Here is an 18,488-nt window from a genome sequence, read left to right as displayed (position 1 = left end):
GGGTCTAGAAGGATCTTCAAAACAATAAGCAGGCAGAATCGGTTTTGCATCTCTTCCAAAAGATCTACTTAATATCCCCATTATCAGAGGATCTGAGCACCTCACAATCTTTAATGTATTATCCTTTCAATATTCCCTTGAGGCAGGGAAGTGCTATTATCCCCATTTTACAAATGGAGAACAGAGGCACAGAAAGACTAAATGACTCACCCATGGTCATATAGGAAGTCTGTGGCAAAGCAAGGACTTGAACCCAGGTTTCTCAAGTCTTAGGCTAGTGAACAAACCACTGGACTAGCCTTCTTCAAAAAGCTTTACCTTGAACAGCGCAGAGCTCCCTAATGCCACAGTGGTTCAGTACTGAGGGTTTTTTCTTTTTCTTTTTAAATCTCACTTACCACTTTCTAAGAGGTCGCAAGGTGAGGTGGTATGGCTGCAACAATCATTTTCTTTAGTAACCAGCCTCCACAAAGTAATATCTCAAACCTATAAACCCAAGGATAGCTAATCTGGTATTTAAATCTGAACCATTTAGCTAACTGTTATTTTTTGGCCATCCATGCTAAGCGGAAGAGAAGACAAAAGATAAAGTATGACGGGCAGTAAGGAACAAACACTTAGCCCATGAAGTACAACAGTCAATAGAAATCTACATTTTTCTAGACAAAGGCAGACTGACACTATTAACTGCAGTGAATGTAGACTTTTAACACGTTTGTTTATAAAGTAGCTTTCATTGACCTTTTATAAAGAGAATCAGTCTGTTAACTTTTAGAATAACTGCCATTTTAGGAACACTTTTCTTGTTGCATCATGTAAAAGAGTCAGAAGTAAAACGAAGCTGATATAGAGTGCTTATAATTATCCTCAAGAGCTGGTGGAACAATCTGCCTTGGAACCTTTCCCTGACTTTCCATTCACTTTTACATCCCAGGAAAGAGATGCTTTATGCCTGCATACTTTACTCTCAGCTTGGCTGGACAAAATATTTCCAAAGCACATGTCCTTTTAAATTAAAAAAAAAAACAACCTTTATGATAGGGCTGAAAAGTTGTTTGTTTCCACCCCCACAAGCCCTCTACCCCTGATTTATTTATTTTTTAAATCTTAGAACTCTCTGGAATGTCAACTATGAGTTTGCTGAAGGATTGGATAGATATTTCAGATGAATTCTAGTCATCTTTCATAAGATGACTAATGGAGAAAGGCGGTTGTATCTTTAACAACGGATTTCCTTTCTCTAAAATATTAGTCATTGTAGTTAACTACAGTTTCACAAAACAAATAATTTTGTCTGAAGGCCATCCTCTCAATTGCTAATATTTCATGCACAATTCTTGTGAGGTCATTTCACTAGTTCTCCACTCATCACAGAATCTTCCAAGGTAAACAGGACCAGAGTTTCTAATAAAAAAACAAAAAACACCACCTTGTTTTGAAGAAATATCCCAATATCTTTTAGACCCCTATTGTATGTTATGAAACAATTCATTCCCCTCTATTGGACATTGGTGAGGCCTCATCTGGAGTACTGCGTCCAGTTTTGGGCCCCACACCACAAGAAGGATGTGGAAAAATTGGAAAGCGTTCAGTGAAGGGCAACAAAAATTATTAGGAGGCTGGAGCACATGACTTATGAGGAGAGGCTGAGGGAACTGGGATTGTTTAGTCTGTGGAAGAGAAGAATGAGGGGGGATTTGATAGCTGCTTTCAACTACCTGAAAGGGGGTTCCAAAGAAGATGGATCTAGAGTGTTCTCAGTGGAACCAAATTACAGAACGAGTAGTAATGGTCTCAAGTTTCAGTGGGGGAGGTTTAGGTTGGATATTAGGAAAACTTTTTTCACTAGGAGGGTGGTGAAGCACTGGAATGCATTACCTAGGGAGGTGGTGGAATCTCCTTCCTTAGAAGTTTTTAAGGTTAGGCTTGACAAAGCCCTGGCTGGGATGATTTAGTTGGGGATTGGTCCTGTTTTGAGCAGGGTGTTGGACTAGATGACCTCCTGAGGTCCCTTCCAACTCTGATATTCTATGAAAAGAGCACAAATTGCAATGTCTTTTCTTTTCAGAGCACTTTTAGATAGATTCTGCTGGTCCAAAGAATATTGAATTTTTCACAATGTGCATGTTGTATATAAAAATACAGGTTTCTTTTTGACTTCATTAAGAGATGTCTTGGTCTATAAGCTGTCTCTTCATTGCACCCTGTGTAGTATCTTTGGTGTAAAGATTAAAAAAAACCTTCCTCCTGGACTGGCCGGCATGCCTGGAGGTGTACCCTGGAGCTATGCCCCTGGCTTTTTAATATCTCAGATTTAAAGACAAGAGTGTCATTAATAGTTAATGTCTCTCTGTTCTTTAATCCTGCTACTAACTCAATCACAAACGTAGGCCAAGTTGTCCATGTACTTTCCCACTGCAATAATGATGAGTGTCAGTCTATAGATAAATCATCATTGTATTCTGTTCTTCCATTAATTCTTGGATACTCTGTCTTGAAGTTGTACTGCTCAGGAAGGGTGATGGGTCACTAGGTTTTCTAAGCTGAAGTTTCAAAATGGCTTATCCATAGTCTATAAAACACTAGGAGAAAAGGCCAAGGAATTTATGTGAATTTTCTCTCTCTCTCTCATATATATATATATATATATATATATATATATATATATATATGAGATCAAGAGGAGAATTCGAAAAATTGTTTGAAACCAATACTTGGTCTCCCAATACATCATCTTATTGGTGTTGCACTAGGAGCTATATAAAATAGTCTAATCTATGACAAAATGTATCAAGTACTTATAACACCCTCATCTGATGAGTATATGTTCCCATTACCAAAGTATCCGAGCCCCTCACAGCCTTTAATATATTTTATCTTGAGATAGGGAACTGCTATTATCCCCAGTTGAGTTTGTGGGCTACCACCCGTAGGTGGTGGTGCATTTTGGAAAAGAATAGGCAAACAAACAACTTAAACTAAATGGGGTGCTAAACAAAACCAGTTTCCTGAAAGTGGCTGCCCCTAATAACCTACAAAAATGGATATGAATTTTGGAAGCAGATTCCTTCTGGGAAAACTTTCCCCCAATAAAATGACTGACTCATGGGGCCAAACTCTCTCCTCAATTGCACCACTGAAATATGATAAACTCAGCCAGGTCGCACCAAAGTAAATGAGAGTAGAGAACATAGTCTTGTGTCTGCTTGCGGATAAACAAATCAGTTAGATAAGGTTAATTATGTTAGCCTGGGGCTGATGGATAATTTCAGGTTAGATTAACAATTCTGGGAGGGGAAAACTGCGGAGGTTTTGGGCATACCAGGAAAAAATACGCCTTTGAGGGCCAAGAGAAAATGCACAGCAGCTTGAGTGTTCAGAATAGCTGAGTCCAGAATAGATTTTAGAGAACTTGAATGATTGTGATAAGGTAGGAAGGGATGTATGTCTGGGATGAGAAGATGATGTAATGACTAGGAAGCTAAGGGCAACTAGTGATTACTCTGAAGTAGGTGTTGTGAGCCAAACTACAGTACTACTATTGGTGATCTTCCAAATGGATCCACTCATTGCTATATGAAGGGCAAGTTCAGATGTGAATGGCACATTTTAGGTGCATGTATATTGGTGGAGAAAATTCCTGTGCCAGGTGCACTAACAGTTTTCTTGTGACTTATCTTCATATACATCATGATCTGTGCAAAAGATGGAAAAATCAGTAGTTTTTTTTCTTAAATGTTTTTCATTTAAACATCGAAGATAAACAATTAGAGCATTTTAAGGAGTAGTTACCAAAGCGTTAGAACTTTTCTCCCACTGGGGGTTCTCCTCCTAGTTTTGATCTCTTCCATCCCCCTTCTCTGGACCTTGGCAATCCTCCTATCCATCAAGGCAGGCTGGATGCAACTCCCACCAGAGTTAGTACATGGAGGTGAGCAAAACTGCCTTTGCAATGTTTTTCTGCTGGCTGGGTTGTGAGCTCTGATCCCATGAAGCAATTGCACCAGGTCAGTTTTGTCATTTGCTTTAAATGTTCACTTTTCTATATTCAAATTCTCCTCATAAGCTACCACTATCCATGCAAGTTACTTGTGTCCCCACGCATTTAATCTTGGTCTATAAAATCTGTGTGTGTCAGACTCCTTTTCCCACCCCATCTTCCTCTGCATGTAATTCATCTTTCAGATGCACAATAGAAAGCTGTCGGACTGCAATACCCGTAACACTTAAAGAAAAATTAGCCTCACAACCCACCCACTCCCAAATGTCACCACTCAAAAGTGACAGCGCCATGCACTTTCAGTCAAGTGTATGCTGGCAGTCTTATCCAGCAACCATTTTGTCTTTCTGTGCCATAATTAGTGTTGCCAACATGTTGGTCTAACTGAGCTCAATCCAGTTCTATATTTAAATAGTTGTGCAACACCTTATCAAAGGTCTGTAAGAAGCTCCAGTTAATCCTGTAAGAGTGTGTTTCAAATAATCTGTATGATAAGTTGCTAAACATGATTCTATACAAACAATTTAATAAAGGTTTGGGGGGAGGGATAGCTCAGTGGTTTGAGCATTGGTCTGCTAAACCCAGGGTTGTGAATTCAATCCTTGAGGGGGCCATTTAGGGATCTGGGGCAAAAATTGGGGATTGGTCCTGCCAGGGGGTTGGACTAGATGACTTCCTGAGGTCTTTCAACCCTAACCTTCTATGATTCATGCAAGACAACTCATGTTTCATAAATAACTACAACACTAAGTGTGCTCATTTAATAAAGCTAATGGAAAGGAGACTTTACTCTTCTCTTGAACTTTTTTGTAGTAAGCTATTTGTAAAATTACTTTATTAAACTAGCCATTTAAATGGCCTTTACTCTAATATATACTTATCTTAGAACATAAAGGCTCTTTTAAAGCGGTCAAATGCTTTAAGTAGGCTCTTTCATAGAGATGTTTGCAAAGCTCCAAGTTTTGAATAGCCCTGGTTTCAGCTAGAATTGCAGTGTGTGGACTCCAACACTGTCTCAGTTTTCTAGAACCTGCTGGAGCAGATTTACAGCTGCAAGAGTGAATAAGCAAAAATAATATTTTAAAGATTTCCTTTCCTACCCTCATCTGAGATGCTGCACAAGACAATCACTATAAACATTAAAATTTAGACACTGATTCAAATTAGAACCGCTGAATTTGTTTAGCATGAGAAGGCCAGTGGGAAATGATTTCAAGTCAAAACCCAATTCAGTTTTGGTACCAGGTCAGATTCCAGAAAGCGCCTATTTTCCAGATGTGTCTCAAGGGCGTAGAAATCTGAACACCAAATCATCCTATGTGACTTCCATCATTAAAACATGAAAACAGCTGAGATTTCAGCACCAAACCCAAATTCTAAGCACAGATCCAGATTTAGTCTCTCCAACCACTATCTAAAGTATAAGAAAGGACAGTGAACTCCAGTTATGGCCATTTATCAGTGAACTACTATACAAATTATGCATGTGATATATCTGCTACTTGGGTAACTAGCACTCAGATGAGGCATACCCCAAAGGAGGCAGTGGCTGTGTTCAAGGCAGGGGAGTGGGAATCAGGAGTCCTGGGCCCATCACCAGTTGGGGCAACTCGCTACACCATTTTGTGCCTTGGTTTCCCCAGTCTACAAAATAGGGAATATAGAAATGCTGGTTTCAGAGTAGCAGCCGTGTTAGTCTGTATTCGCAAAAAAGAAAAGGAGTACTTGTGGCACCTTAGAGACCAACAAATTTATTTGAGCATAAGCTTATCCGATGAAGTGAGCTGTAGCTCACGAAAGCTTATGCTCAAATAAATTTGTTGGTCTCTAAGGTGCCACAAGTACTCCTTTTCTTTTTTTTATAGAAATGCTGTGAGGCTTGTTGGCTCAGCACTGTGATTCTTGGAGCAAAGGTACTTGTATATAAGTGAGATACAAGACCAAATTCAGCCTGATATAAGCAGGTGCAGCTCTCACTTAAGTGAAAGAATTTGCACCTTCTAATTCCATGCTTAATAGATTTATTATATATAAACAGAAAAATTCACCACCTTTGTTGTGGGTGGGGAAAAATGCATTTTATCAACGTATTTCAGTACAGTGAGCCTTGCTAAATTCTACTTGGCCACTTGCCTGGAGCAAATTTATTTTTGATAGGTGAATAAAATATTATTTTCTTCATCATCGCCTGTCAGAGAATGTATGAGCTTTCATTCTTGGGCTGGTAAATCTCCATTACAATTTTTGGAAGTCTAAAGCAAATAAAGGAGGACCTGTTTTCAGATGCAGCCCTACAACATGCACCATGCCCAATTCAGGAGATGGGAGTGTGCCACTTTCCTGCAGCTATTCATTTAATAGGGATGTCAGATGGTTCCTGACTGACCAGCTTAGACGTCACAACTGCGTCTTTCATGCACTAGCAGCCTGACCGCAGCGGACTCACAAGTGGAATAACAACCTTGTCACCATGGCAACATCACCAGACTGGGACAATGTAATATGCTATAGCCTAGCAACTGGTGACGGGACTGCTGAGCAGTTCTGGAAATGGCAAATAGGCAGTGTAGAGTGAGATTGATCATCCCCAGGCAAAAGCTGGGATGACGCTGAGTTGAGTACTCTCTCACCCCCGTAAAGCTTTGCTGCAGGAATCAGATGGGAAAACACTACCATTCCCCCACCCCGATGGCGTCCAGTGGAGGGCTGAGGATGGAAAAACACACCTACTACAATCAGCAAACACTAAACAATCCTCCCCTAGAACTGCATCCTGTAAAATCTGCCGATCTCCTTCTCCTTTGCCACCAGGTAGAGTGCAGCATTTGCCTAGTTACTAACATGCCTAGGGATTATCCTGAAAATAATAGCTCCTTATAGTTACATAGTACCTTTCATCCTGAAACACTTCAATCAACCTCAATACATACATGCAATACCCCTGAAATTCAGCCATAGCTGGGATGAAGGGAGTAGCTATCTATGCACACATGCCAGGGAGGACTGCTCCTCCTACCCCCCTCTTAAATTTGTTAACAAAAGAATTTCTCCACTCTGACAGTGAGCATTTCCTCCAAGTATATTTCAGTGGAGTTAAAAGATGTGCCCTTCGGGGCTCCTAGAGAGGAAAATCACTTGTTGCTTATAGTTGCTGATAAATATGGAGGCAAGGGACATTTTGATTAAGAAAGCTAGGACAAAAACATAAATTTACATCAAAGGCCATGGGATCCTGAATGACCAGAGTGAACAGACGGGACCTCACTTTAAAGGTCTGAGCTGAAATTCATCCTATGCAGTTTACTGGATTTAGTTATTTACCTCAAAATAGAGGGATAACCTGACCCTCCTGGACTTGAAACTTGTGGTTCCAAGCAGTCTAGCTATTTCAAACTAGAGATATAGATAATGAAGCCATCCCCATGTAACCAGCAGGAAGCCTTTGTTAAGTACACCAATAGGGAGAGAGCTACAGTGATCTTAAAAGTGTCATTAAAGCAGTTTATAACCTTAAAACTTCTCCGTATCTCTCTATGAACACCAATGCCTTTCTGGACAGACAAGTCAAAATTTTTACTTACAAATTATTTGAATATGTTTCTTAGCATCCATCTACAGCACTGAATCAGCTTGGTGAGGGGCTTGCCAGGGAAGAACACTCAGCTGTGGCAATGTCCCATATTTACAGCTTTAATATAGAAAATTCCCAATAATCTGGTCATGATATGGCATGAAGCTGGATTATGATCTTGGAGTCTCTGCTATGGTATTAATCAAAAGCCTTTCCTGGCATGGTGAATTCTGCAGAAAAATTCCATGTGCATGGAATAAACAGGGTCCTGTAAATGATGTGGGGATTTTTAGTTATCAGGGAATGGCGGGGCAGCCAAACAGGCCCATACAATTCATAAAGGGCTTGAGCCAAAGCCCCATGAAGTCAATGGGAGTCTTTCAGTGGGCTCGGATCTGGGCCTTTGACAATAAATATTTTGACTTTTGCAATCTTGGCCCTGCCCCCATGTCTAGGCAGATGTGTGTCCCCTATTGAATATGCAGTACATCAGAACAAGACTTATCAAGCTACACTGACGCAGGTCAGGTGACCTTTGGCCTCTGAACCCAACTTTGCATCACTTACAGGCAATGTATACCTGAAGATCCTCCTGTGTGAAGATGCAATACAAAAGCTTCAGTAGCAGGCAGCTGAGTGCTGCTTCCTTAAAACAATTCTAGCCACAACAAAATTAAAACAGTACTTTAAAAAACAAATCAATGATTAAATTGCAAGCCCCAGGATGCAGAACTGGTAATTCACAGGAAGATCCTTCCAGGGCTGAGGCAACAGCAGAATAATTAGCAACAATGCCAAATCCGGAAATGCACTCTGCAAAGCCAGCTTAACATGTGTATGTGAACCTAGATGAATTACCTAAAATTTATATAGTTCCTATACTGCCAGAACCAATAGAAGCAAACATTTAAAAAACCCTTCAGCTTACTAACTGTAAACAGAAAACTCCACGCTCCTCTGAGTAGGGCAAGGGTAGCCAGAAAAGGTACTCAATAGAAGTGGTTGAGAAAGGATAACATTATCTGGCCTGCAACTCTGGAATAAAAGCATTTCTCGCCAAAAAAACGAAGGCAAAAGGCAAGAAGAGACCTTCACTTCTACGCAGAGGTGAAAGTGGGCCGGTACAGCATACCGGTAAGAAGTGGCCGCTGGTACAGGCTTGTACACCACCACCAAACATGGCTGCTCCTTTTGTTGCGCCCCGCTCCCCAGCGCCGCCGGGGGGGGGTGAGGGCAACTGCCCCACCGCCCAGGGATTTAAAAGGGCCTGGGACTCCTGGCTGCCACCGTCGCTACCATGGCAGCGGCTGGAGCCCCGGGTAACATGGGCCGGGCAGCATTGAAGGGCTGGCTGGGGGAGGCTGACCCCCTAGCCCTGCCCCCTCCACGTGAGGCCCTGCCCCTTCTGCCTGGAGCCAGGCCCCCATACCGGTGAGACTTTTACATTATTTTCACCCCTGCTTCCACTCCTATGAAGCTTCCATCCCTTAATACAGAATCTGAAGAGGAAACACCTGTTTAAAAATTGAGACAGATTAGTCACTGAAAGGACGGCATGTGGCTAGTAACTAAAACCTGCTCTGGAGACTTGTACCTGAAGCAGGCTGACTAATCTTTCCCAAGTTTTTTCTCTCTACCCTAGAGGGATTGATTGAAATAGCTCATTCATTACAACACCATGTCAGTATCAGATGTTGTCAGAATACAAAACCTACAGTGACTCTACTGAAGAACTATCCTAGAGGGAAACCAAGGCAACTTAAGACTTCAGTTTCTCTAAACACTGAAAGCTATTCCAGCAATACAAGATAATACACGCTTCTTCCTGCCACAGAGAACAGATTTTCATTGCAAAAACTACTGGAGGTTGATGTTGTTAAATTACTTCTTAATGCTCCATGTACTGTAAAAGAAGCTTAACTAAACAGGGAATGATACATCCTCATCCAAACTGTAATGCAGCAACAGGCTACAGCAGTCCCTTGCTTGGTAGCAGGAAGTATGTGGGAAAGCCATCTGCTAAAACCTATTTCAGAAACAACATGAAAGATTCCTTCAATCACTTCCTGACAGAGGAAGAAGCAAACACTTTCTCGCATTCTAAGTACAAGGTCATTATTATTATTTATATTACAGAAGCAATTAGAGGCCTGAACAGTAATTGGGGTCTCAGTGTGTTATTTGCTTTAGAAACATATAGGAAGAGACCGTCCCTGCTCCAGAAAGCCTACGGTCTAAATAGACAAGATAGAAAGTGTAGGAGAAAGGGAGCATTATCTCCATTTCACAGATGGGGAACTGAAATAGATTAAGCCCCTCGCCCAAGGTCACAGAGGGAACCTGTGGTGGACCTGAATTTGGATGTAATGAGCCTGTGCCTTAACCACAGGACCATCCTTTGTCTCCTACACTTGATACTTAAACATTATAATGAATTTCTAAGTCATATTTATGCATACCACTCCCCTGCATTTAGGCAGAATCAGAACTAATCAACTATGTGTCAGACATTTTACTGCTTACAGATATTCTCCTTTACCTCAGATTGGGGCCTGTACCAGATTTATTACAATAATACTTTGTATGTGTGAATTAATCCAACATACAACTGAGATTTTATTCACAAATCAGGAAAGTTCAGAGGTTGCTGTGGAGACCTTAAATTTTTATTTTTTTATGTATGTATTACAATAGTCTTTCATTATGATCTCAATACTGCGTATCTAAATTCTCCATGAATTTCAAATGGATACAATATTCTTTTTCATTCCCCATTTTAAACTGCTGAGTAGTGTTGCTCTGTTTTGTTACAAACAAACCTCCCCAAGGAGCTGCATTTCAAGAGTAGGTTAAGTACCCGTAATATAATAATATTAACTGTTAGTAGTAGAACTTTATACACCTATGCCGCTTTCTCATCTGAAGATCTCAAATCACTTTACAAACATTAATTTATCCTCTCATCACCCCTGTGAGGAAAGAAAATATTATCTTCAGTTTTAAAGATGCGGGAAAACTGATATACAGAGAGCTAAAGTCACTCACATAACACTGCAAAGCACTTCTACCGGGTAAGATATCACATATATATCTTCAGAATAAGATACGGGATCATTAAGAGTTACATTACAGAGGAACAACAAATGTAGAACACTAAGCATTCTTAGGTAGTCACTCATCCATGTACTAATCAGGCTTAGACTAAAAAACAGAAATTGCATAAAATGAGCAACAATCTGATTTCAAGCTATTAGACCCTGCCACTTCAACTGCAATTTACCAAGACTCCCATGGCTTCATCCCAGTAAGAATTTAAAACAAAAGATGATGATTATATAAGATGTATATAAACGTCAGGAACTGTTGCACAGGTGCCAAACTGAAATGCTGAGAACTACATTGCTTACTAGTATCTGAAGTTCACCCAATAAATTCTCCCCATAAATCCACCCTCTTTATCTCTAAGAAGGGAGCTGATTGTCACTGCATATGTGGAGTTCAACACCAAGACTGAAGTTCTAAAGAGATGAATGCCCCCCCTTCCAGTGTCTTTGTGGGACACACAGGTTCTGTAGAAATGGATAAGGAGGGACACCAAGCATAGATCTCTGGAAGTAGCAGGGATTTAAAGGACCAAAAAGACCAGTTAGGACTTGGATGGTAGTAGAACACTGTGACTCTTTAGGAAGGAACTGCCATATGCTATGTTTGCAGAGTGCAATGGAACCCAGACTAGGTGTTCCTAATACTATAAATGTTATATAATTATAATCCTGTGTGGCCCAAAGGAAAAGGTTTGTCTTTTCTGGAATTGTCTTTCAGCTTGTTGTGATGCCTGCAAGCTACAACCCTTTATGTCATTGTCTTAATGACACTGTGAAAAGAGCATGGCAGTGGAAAAGTGGTCCTGAAGCTGGCAGAAATCTGACTGGGACTAAGTTCACAGCCTGACTCATGTGAAGTCCTGAGCCTCTACTCCCTGCAATATCAACCTAACCTCCAGAATGTCTCTCTAGTCCTAAAGGAAGACCTCAGCCGTGGGTTCATATCCCTCCGTGACAGAATTGTCAATGTATGAGCTACGAAGAGCAGATTCTAGATAACTAAGTACTTATATAGCTCTATCAGTGTGGTATGAGAATACTTCACAAACATTAATGAATTTTTCCTCTACACCCGAGGAGCTAGAGAAGGATTATTATACCAATTAAAAATAAAAAACGCAGATGGGGAAATAAAACCGATTAAGTGACGTGCCCAATGCCACACAGATCATCTGTGGCAGAGCTAGGAACAAAACCCATAATTTCCCAAGTTGCAGTCCAATGCTTTAACCACAAGCTCATCTTTTCTCTCATACAGAGACCTTGCAGAAGCTACATACACAAAAAGACAAAGTAAATGCACAGCTACAGCCAGAGCCCCTATGTCCAGCTACTGATATACTCCTGGTGCCAGCACTGTGGCTCAGGCCTTATTTTTCCCTTTACCAACTACTGTGTTCCTATCAGCTCTAGATAACAAAATCCTGACTCAAACCTACACTTTGAGCTGCTGCTTCCATACTGGCCCCAGTTCTGGATCTTTAGCCTGAATCTACACAGTGCACTGTACTGCTCCAAGTACTGCATTTGATACGCTGGAGTAATTTTCCACATTCACATGAGACATTCTTGCAAGGGTACTATCATATGGACTGTGAAATTTCTATTGATTCTCTGAGAGTACCATGGAATAAAGGAGGACAAAAGATACAGATTCTTAATTTTCTAAGACAGGTTAGTTTTTGGGCCTGACAACCTTAATCACCCTTCTTTAAATTATTGAAGGTATGCATTCAATCTAGACAAATTTCTCATCCTAGTTTTCAATTTTCAATCCTCCTTCATGTAGTAGGACAAATTATGCCTTTAGTAAAAATCATGTATGTTAGTAGGGTTCTCCCATGGACAGAATTGGCCTTAGTGAGCGCATGATCTTGGGGTGACCAATTCTGCCCTCAGTTCTAACAGTATAGATATCATTTAGTTCAGTAACTGTCACACCTGGATAACTGGAGGCAGAATGAGGCCTTTGATGTCATCATTAAATTGACAGTAGATTAGTCTTGCCCTGCATATAGTACAATATTAATAAAAAGAAAAGGAGTACTTGTGGCACCTTAGAGACTAACCAATTTATTTGAGCATAAGCTTTCATGAGCTACAGCTCACTGCATCCAATGAAGTGAGTTGTAGCTCATGAAAGCTTATGCTCAAATAAATTTGTTAGTCTCTAAGGTGCCACAAGTACTCCTTTTCTTTTTGCGAATACAGACTAACACAGCTGCTACTCTGAAACCTACAATATTAATGACACTTCAAGCTGATAGCTGTTTAGAAGTCTGATTTAAGTTCCTGGAGAGGAAAAAAGAAGTTGGATGAAAAATATCCATAAAATAAATAGAAAACAGCCTTGATTGTACAACCAACAATATGGGATTGTGTTGTGGATCACCTTGAAGAGCCCATTTTCAGGGTATGAAGTGCAGTTTAAGGACAGTACATCTTGTTACGGGCACTGATGTAGTTTGACCAGAGACATGGAATAGAATTTTTTTTTTTTAAAGGGAAGGGTCTCGCTCATTTGTGTAAAAGGTTGATTACAGAAGAGTTCAAGACTTTTCTGAATGACAGATTTGACTAACGATGTGGGGACTTCCACCTCCCCTGCGCCTGCCCCCGCTAGAAGGCCTCACCTTGCTGAGCTGATCCAAGAGTCTTTGGTTCTGTTCAGATAGTTCCTGGACAGCTCGTGTTTTTTCTCGATCTGCTTCACGAAGGTGAACCTGCTGCTTCTCCAACTCATCCTGTAGCTGTTTCACATCGCTCTCCAACTCGGACACCCTTCCTTCCCATTCCCCTTCTCTGTTCTCAAATCGTCGCCTTAATTCGTGTTTCTCTTGCTCTAGATGCTAGGTAATAGAAAGAAAGAAAAAGATTATGAAAGCAGAAAAAAAAAATCAAAGGATGCTGCATGTTCCTACCAGATTCCCCATTCCCAGATATCCCTCATGTTTTGCATCAGCTCCTCACTGTACTTTCATGCAGCAAACACAATACAAGAATTTGCTACTTATATATGACTTGCAAATCTATATTAGAGTCAAGAAACAGGTACTGAAATCTCTCCCTATTCCAATAATAAATCTGTCCGTGTGCTTGTAGATAAATGGAGGAAGTCAAAAATGCCAAATTTTGTTTTGAGTACAAAGAAACAGCAAAGCAGACTCTGAATGTCAATAAGCAGAAAATTTAGGTCACACAGACCAATTAATAATTTAGACAAACATGAGTCAACTCAAACAATTTTTTGGGGGGTTAACCTAGTACCATCCTGTCATTCTTATTCTGCTCTCACAATCAGAGATCTTTAAAACCAGTTATGTGGTACTTTAGACACCCTGCAGTAAAAAAACGCTTCTTATCAAGTGGTTCTTTCAGCCTTAACTGGGTACATAGTATTACTGTGTGCTGTAAAATAGTTATTGTTTTCCACACCAAAGGGGGTGGGGGGACGTGGGGCGTATCAGTGGCTGGTGAAGTGACTTCTGTACATTATATATGTATGCATATATTTAGGACCAGATTTTCAGAAATTGACTTTGGTTTTTCAGGCACAATTTTGCATCCACAATTAATGGTTTGTAAAAATCAGGTCATTAGAAGTCTATTAGAATTTGCACATTTTGCAGGGCCAGTTGACTGAAGGCCTAAAAATGGAGGCTTGGCTAAAGTAGAGCTGAAAATTTGGTCAAATTGCTTCCATAGTCTATCCTTTTGCAGAAAAATCCAGGAGGGCTAACGTTGCTTGGAAAACTCAAGTTCAGAGAGTTTCTGGGGTTACAGAGGCCACATTTGCTTGCCTGCAGACTGGTTCACAGAGTGAAGCCCTTTCCTGGTGATGCTCCAAGATTCTTGGGGAAATCTTGGGTATCCTGAAGAGTGACAGCCTCTGCTTGCTACTCCCTGGGTCCCTTTGTCTCACATGGCAAGCTGGCTCCATCAGAAGCCATGTTGCTAATGCCTCCTCTCCTGAATGGGGTCCTCCTTTCAAGAAAATGTGACAGCATGGGACAAGAGGCCACTGGGATTAATACAGACAGGAATTCCCATTTTTCCCAGGGTACAATCCCACAGTGAACAGGTCACTATCTCCCCCTCCCTTCATGTCCATAAAGCTATGGGGAGAAAAATCACACAGTATTTATTTGGAGTGGCTTCTTTGGTGTCTTTAATTCTAAGTACCGAGTTAGCACCTGAGTCTCAGTCATGGATCAGCCCCATTGTGCTAGGAGCTGTACAACCAAGTATATACCAACTATGGGATATATTCTAATTTTAGCAGGTGAGGGGGAGTTATGCATGTATATACCCACACATCAAGCCAAAAATATGTCTGAAAACACATACACAATGCACAATTAGCTCTTTGATATCTCTAAAAGTGTTCTTTGTGTGTTTGATGGCCTGGTTTACTAAGGTTCTGCATTTGGTACCAAGCACACCTACTTTGACAGACTTCTCAGTGCTTAGTCAGAGTTTACATTCATTTCCAGATATGGAATCCAGATCTTTTTATAGTTGGGATACTCTCTAAATCTCATTGTTATCCTCTGTAAGGAGTTAAAACAATTAATGCCTCTGTTCTCTTCTGTGTCCTTTTTCCAGCATTTTGCAGTGCAGCTTCTCATTGTCAACAAGGCAATTCCCACTTGATCCTGTCTTTTTAAGTCAGTACAGAACCAACTCAGTTAACTGGATGAGGAAGCACACTTTCAGAATAGAATGTCTTCTGGAATTCAGTTCTCAGTAGAAATAAATGATAGAAAAGAAATATCAATTAGAACAGTCTGTTCTTTCACTCCAGTCAGTACTAAATAGCATGGAAATGTACTAGACATCTCCATCAAACTTACATTAGTCTTGCCCTGCATATAGTACAATATTAATAAAAAGCTCACTGCATCCAATGAAGTGAGTTGTAGCTCATGAAAGCTTATGCTCAAATAAATTTGTTAGTCTCTAAGGTGCCACAAGTACTCCTTTTCTTTTTGCGAATACAGACTAACACGGCTGCTACTCTGAAACCTATGGAGATAAAGTTATTGGCTATAGTAAAGTCTTGGGTTTAATAACAAAAAGACAGATATCACTTTAGGATGAAAAAGCTCAGAGAACAAAGGACTTTGGTACTTACAGTAAATTCACAAAGCCTCTTGAATTTGCAAAGATATATGATTCCACAAGGAAGACAGGAATATGCTGAAGTGTACACACAGGGTCAGTGTCAGGTAATGGCTTCAAATTAGAATGTTAATCTGTCACTTTCAACCTAGCTCTAAAACGGTGTTTCCTGGGTTTAGTATTTTCAACAATATTTACTGGTGGAATTAGAAATGTCTACTGTAAATATCTAAGCAAAGAACTGGTGTAATAGTAATACTTTATATAGTTGTGTAATAGAATTGGTCCAAGAGAAGCTGCCTGCACAAGCCCTTTCATTTATAATCACTCCATTTCAACCTAAAAATCAATACATACCTCAATCCACTGAGTTCCTAGCAAACAGCCTTTCCCAACTATTTATAGGTATTTTCAAAGCAGATAGTTCACACAAACACCCCATTAAGGTTATCTGCTGGCATACGTTATCCATAAAAGCCAATTGCTAAGGCACAGAGATTACGTACACAGTACCTTCTACTTTACGTTTTAGTTCTGAAGTATTCCTGATTCTAGACTTTAAAAAAAAAGTCTGTATGTCCACAGTTAAAATGTACCTACTGTTCTACCTACTTATGCAGGGTCAGCACCTACTTCACAGACCTTTCAGCACATTATGTTGTAGTCTGAATTAGTACAAAAAAAGTTCTATACAGTAAAAAAAATTGAAAGGAGGAATATTTTCCCTTTTATTGCATAATTATTTTTTTTTCCCAAATAGGGATTTTCCTATTATCAGCAGGGGGCATTTTCAGCTGATGCCCTGTTGAAGGCCTTTCCAGGTCTGTCTTGGGTTCTCCCTTTATAATAACCATGTGCCTCATCTCCAGTAAACACAAGAAAGGAAGGTACCTGTATAAAAAATTACTGTTTTCTAGATGACCACCCACACCAGAGAAATGTTTTAAAGACAGTGGGTGGGCATAATTTGTAACTGAAATGCCTTCATGCAGTTCCATATGTTCCTGTAGACTATCCAGTTGTTCAATTATATACAGGTTATACAAAACTACTACAAAATTAACCTCAGTTTATTTCATTGTCATTAACTGTAGTTCCCACATCAGGTTCTGGTAGGACTGTAGATAGATTTTTGCAATGTTGTATACCTTATCTTTGGGCAATCAAAGGTGTTCATGGTTTCCTCCCATCCTCCACAGCCCTAAGATAGGAGGTCAAGGTAAGAGCATCTCTAGGTTTCCATATAGAAATCTTCTTTTAGAAAGAACTAACCCTTGTAGCACAGAGTTCATACATATTATACACACTAACAGCACATTACACATTCAAAGTAAATTGGATAAAAAGGACTTGTGCCTGAAACCTCCAAACAAGTCCCCAAAAGTTACCTTTAAAGAAAAAGTAATTTGGCTGAAGATGGAAAAGGGAGGGCCTTCATTACTTGTGCCTTTACAATACAATGCTCTACCAGGGCCCTTGTTTGCCAGTTTGTGGTCAAGGAGCAAGTGAGACACACAAAAACTTGCTGTGAACAAAGGCCTCCTCCAGCCTTTCTAAAGGGGCTCGAATCTCCCTGCTCCTCCGACCTCCTTCTGCGTCTCTCTCTAGTCCTTGGAGCCAGGGTACTTCCCACCCCGAATGCCAATGCATCGCCTTCCTTTCACCAGCCAGGCCCTGCAACTTGGGTGAAACGCACCTTGATACCCTGGACCGCAGGTTTCTCCCCCCCTCGCCCCCTCTTACAGAGGGCAGGTTTCCAGAGCCAAGTTCTCACTTGCCCCCCCCCCCACTGTCACTGGAGCCCAGGGCTTCTCCTCGCCCCACCCGCCATGGCACGCGGCTCCGAAGCTCACATCTTCCGCCCTCCCCCCCCCACTAGCCAGTAAGTGAGGCTGGAGCCACCCCAGCCCACCCCACTGCTCGCCCCTGCGGCGCAGCTCCCCACCTCGTCCCGTAGGCGAGTGTCGGAGGCCGGCTCTTCCCCTAGCCCAGATCATCTAGCGGCCGGCTCCTCCGCCCCCCCGGTCCCTCACCTCCAGCTTGTCGGTGAGCTCCTGGTGCATCCGCTCGTACTGCCGGCTGATGTCCTGGTTCCTCGCCAGCAGCGCCTTCCCCAGCCGGGCGGCCAGCACCAAGTCCTTCTCCTTCTGCCTGATCAGCGAGAGCAGCTCGGGCTGCTGCCCGGCCGGGCCAGGCCCCGCGTCCTGCTCCCCGGCTTGCTGCTGCCGTTGCTCCCCGGCGGCGGCCAGGAGAGCCAGCTCCTCCTCCAGCGCCAGCTCCAGCTCCCCCGGGCCGCCCTGGAGCGGGGCTAAGGCGGCCGCTGCTCCCGCGGCCCCCTGCAGCTCCATGCAGCAGGCGCTGTCCAGCTCCGCTGGTGCTGAAGCGGCGCCCGCCAAGCCCAGGCAGTAAGCGGCCATGGCCCGCCCCTCGAGCGCTCCCGGCTGCGGGGGCAGGCGAGCCCGGCCCCCGCCGCTGGGGCTGCCGCTGCCCCTTCTCCTCCCGGACGCTGGGCTGCGCCAGGAGCCTGCGCCGCGCTCCGTGCCCGCGCCGAGCCGCCGCGCGCGCCGCCTCCCGGGAGTTGGCGGGGAGCCGCCTTAGCCGCCCTGCTGCCGGGGCCGGGCTGTCTCAGCGCGCGCGGGGCGCCCCGCTGCTGCCGCCGGCCGCGCTCCGCAGCGCTGCTGCCCGCGCCCCA

The 18,488-nt window shown here is 42.2% G+C and overlaps 1 protein-coding gene across 2 annotated transcripts in view; it reads right to left on the bottom strand.

The window, feature by feature from the left end:
• The window catches only part of BICDL1 (BICD family like cargo adaptor 1), a 68,829-nt gene extending 50,552 nt beyond the window's left edge, over window positions 1-18,277 (bottom strand). The window contains exons 1-2 of one of the 2 annotated variants that reach the window (XR_005288955.2): window positions 17,830-18,277; window positions 13,309-13,524 (exon numbers count right to left, since the gene is read on the bottom strand). Coding sequence is in view for 1 of the 2 variants with exons in the window: in XM_038372677.2 (XP_038228605.1) it covers window positions 13,309-13,524; window positions 17,830-18,213 (600 nt within the window). In the remaining variant the exon portion in view is untranslated. The remainder of the gene's footprint in view (window positions 1-13,308; window positions 13,525-17,829) is intronic. The other variant, XM_038372677.2, reaches the window with a different exon arrangement.
• Between the last annotated feature and the right edge of the window lie 211 nt (window positions 18,278-18,488).

The sequence above is a fragment of the Dermochelys coriacea genome, chromosome 15, assembly GCF_009764565.3.
Source record: "Dermochelys coriacea isolate rDerCor1 chromosome 15, rDerCor1.pri.v4, whole genome shotgun sequence".
Taxonomy (NCBI): domain Eukaryota; kingdom Metazoa; phylum Chordata; order Testudines; family Dermochelyidae; genus Dermochelys; species Dermochelys coriacea.
This window is presented reverse-complemented; position numbering and strand designations above follow the sequence as displayed.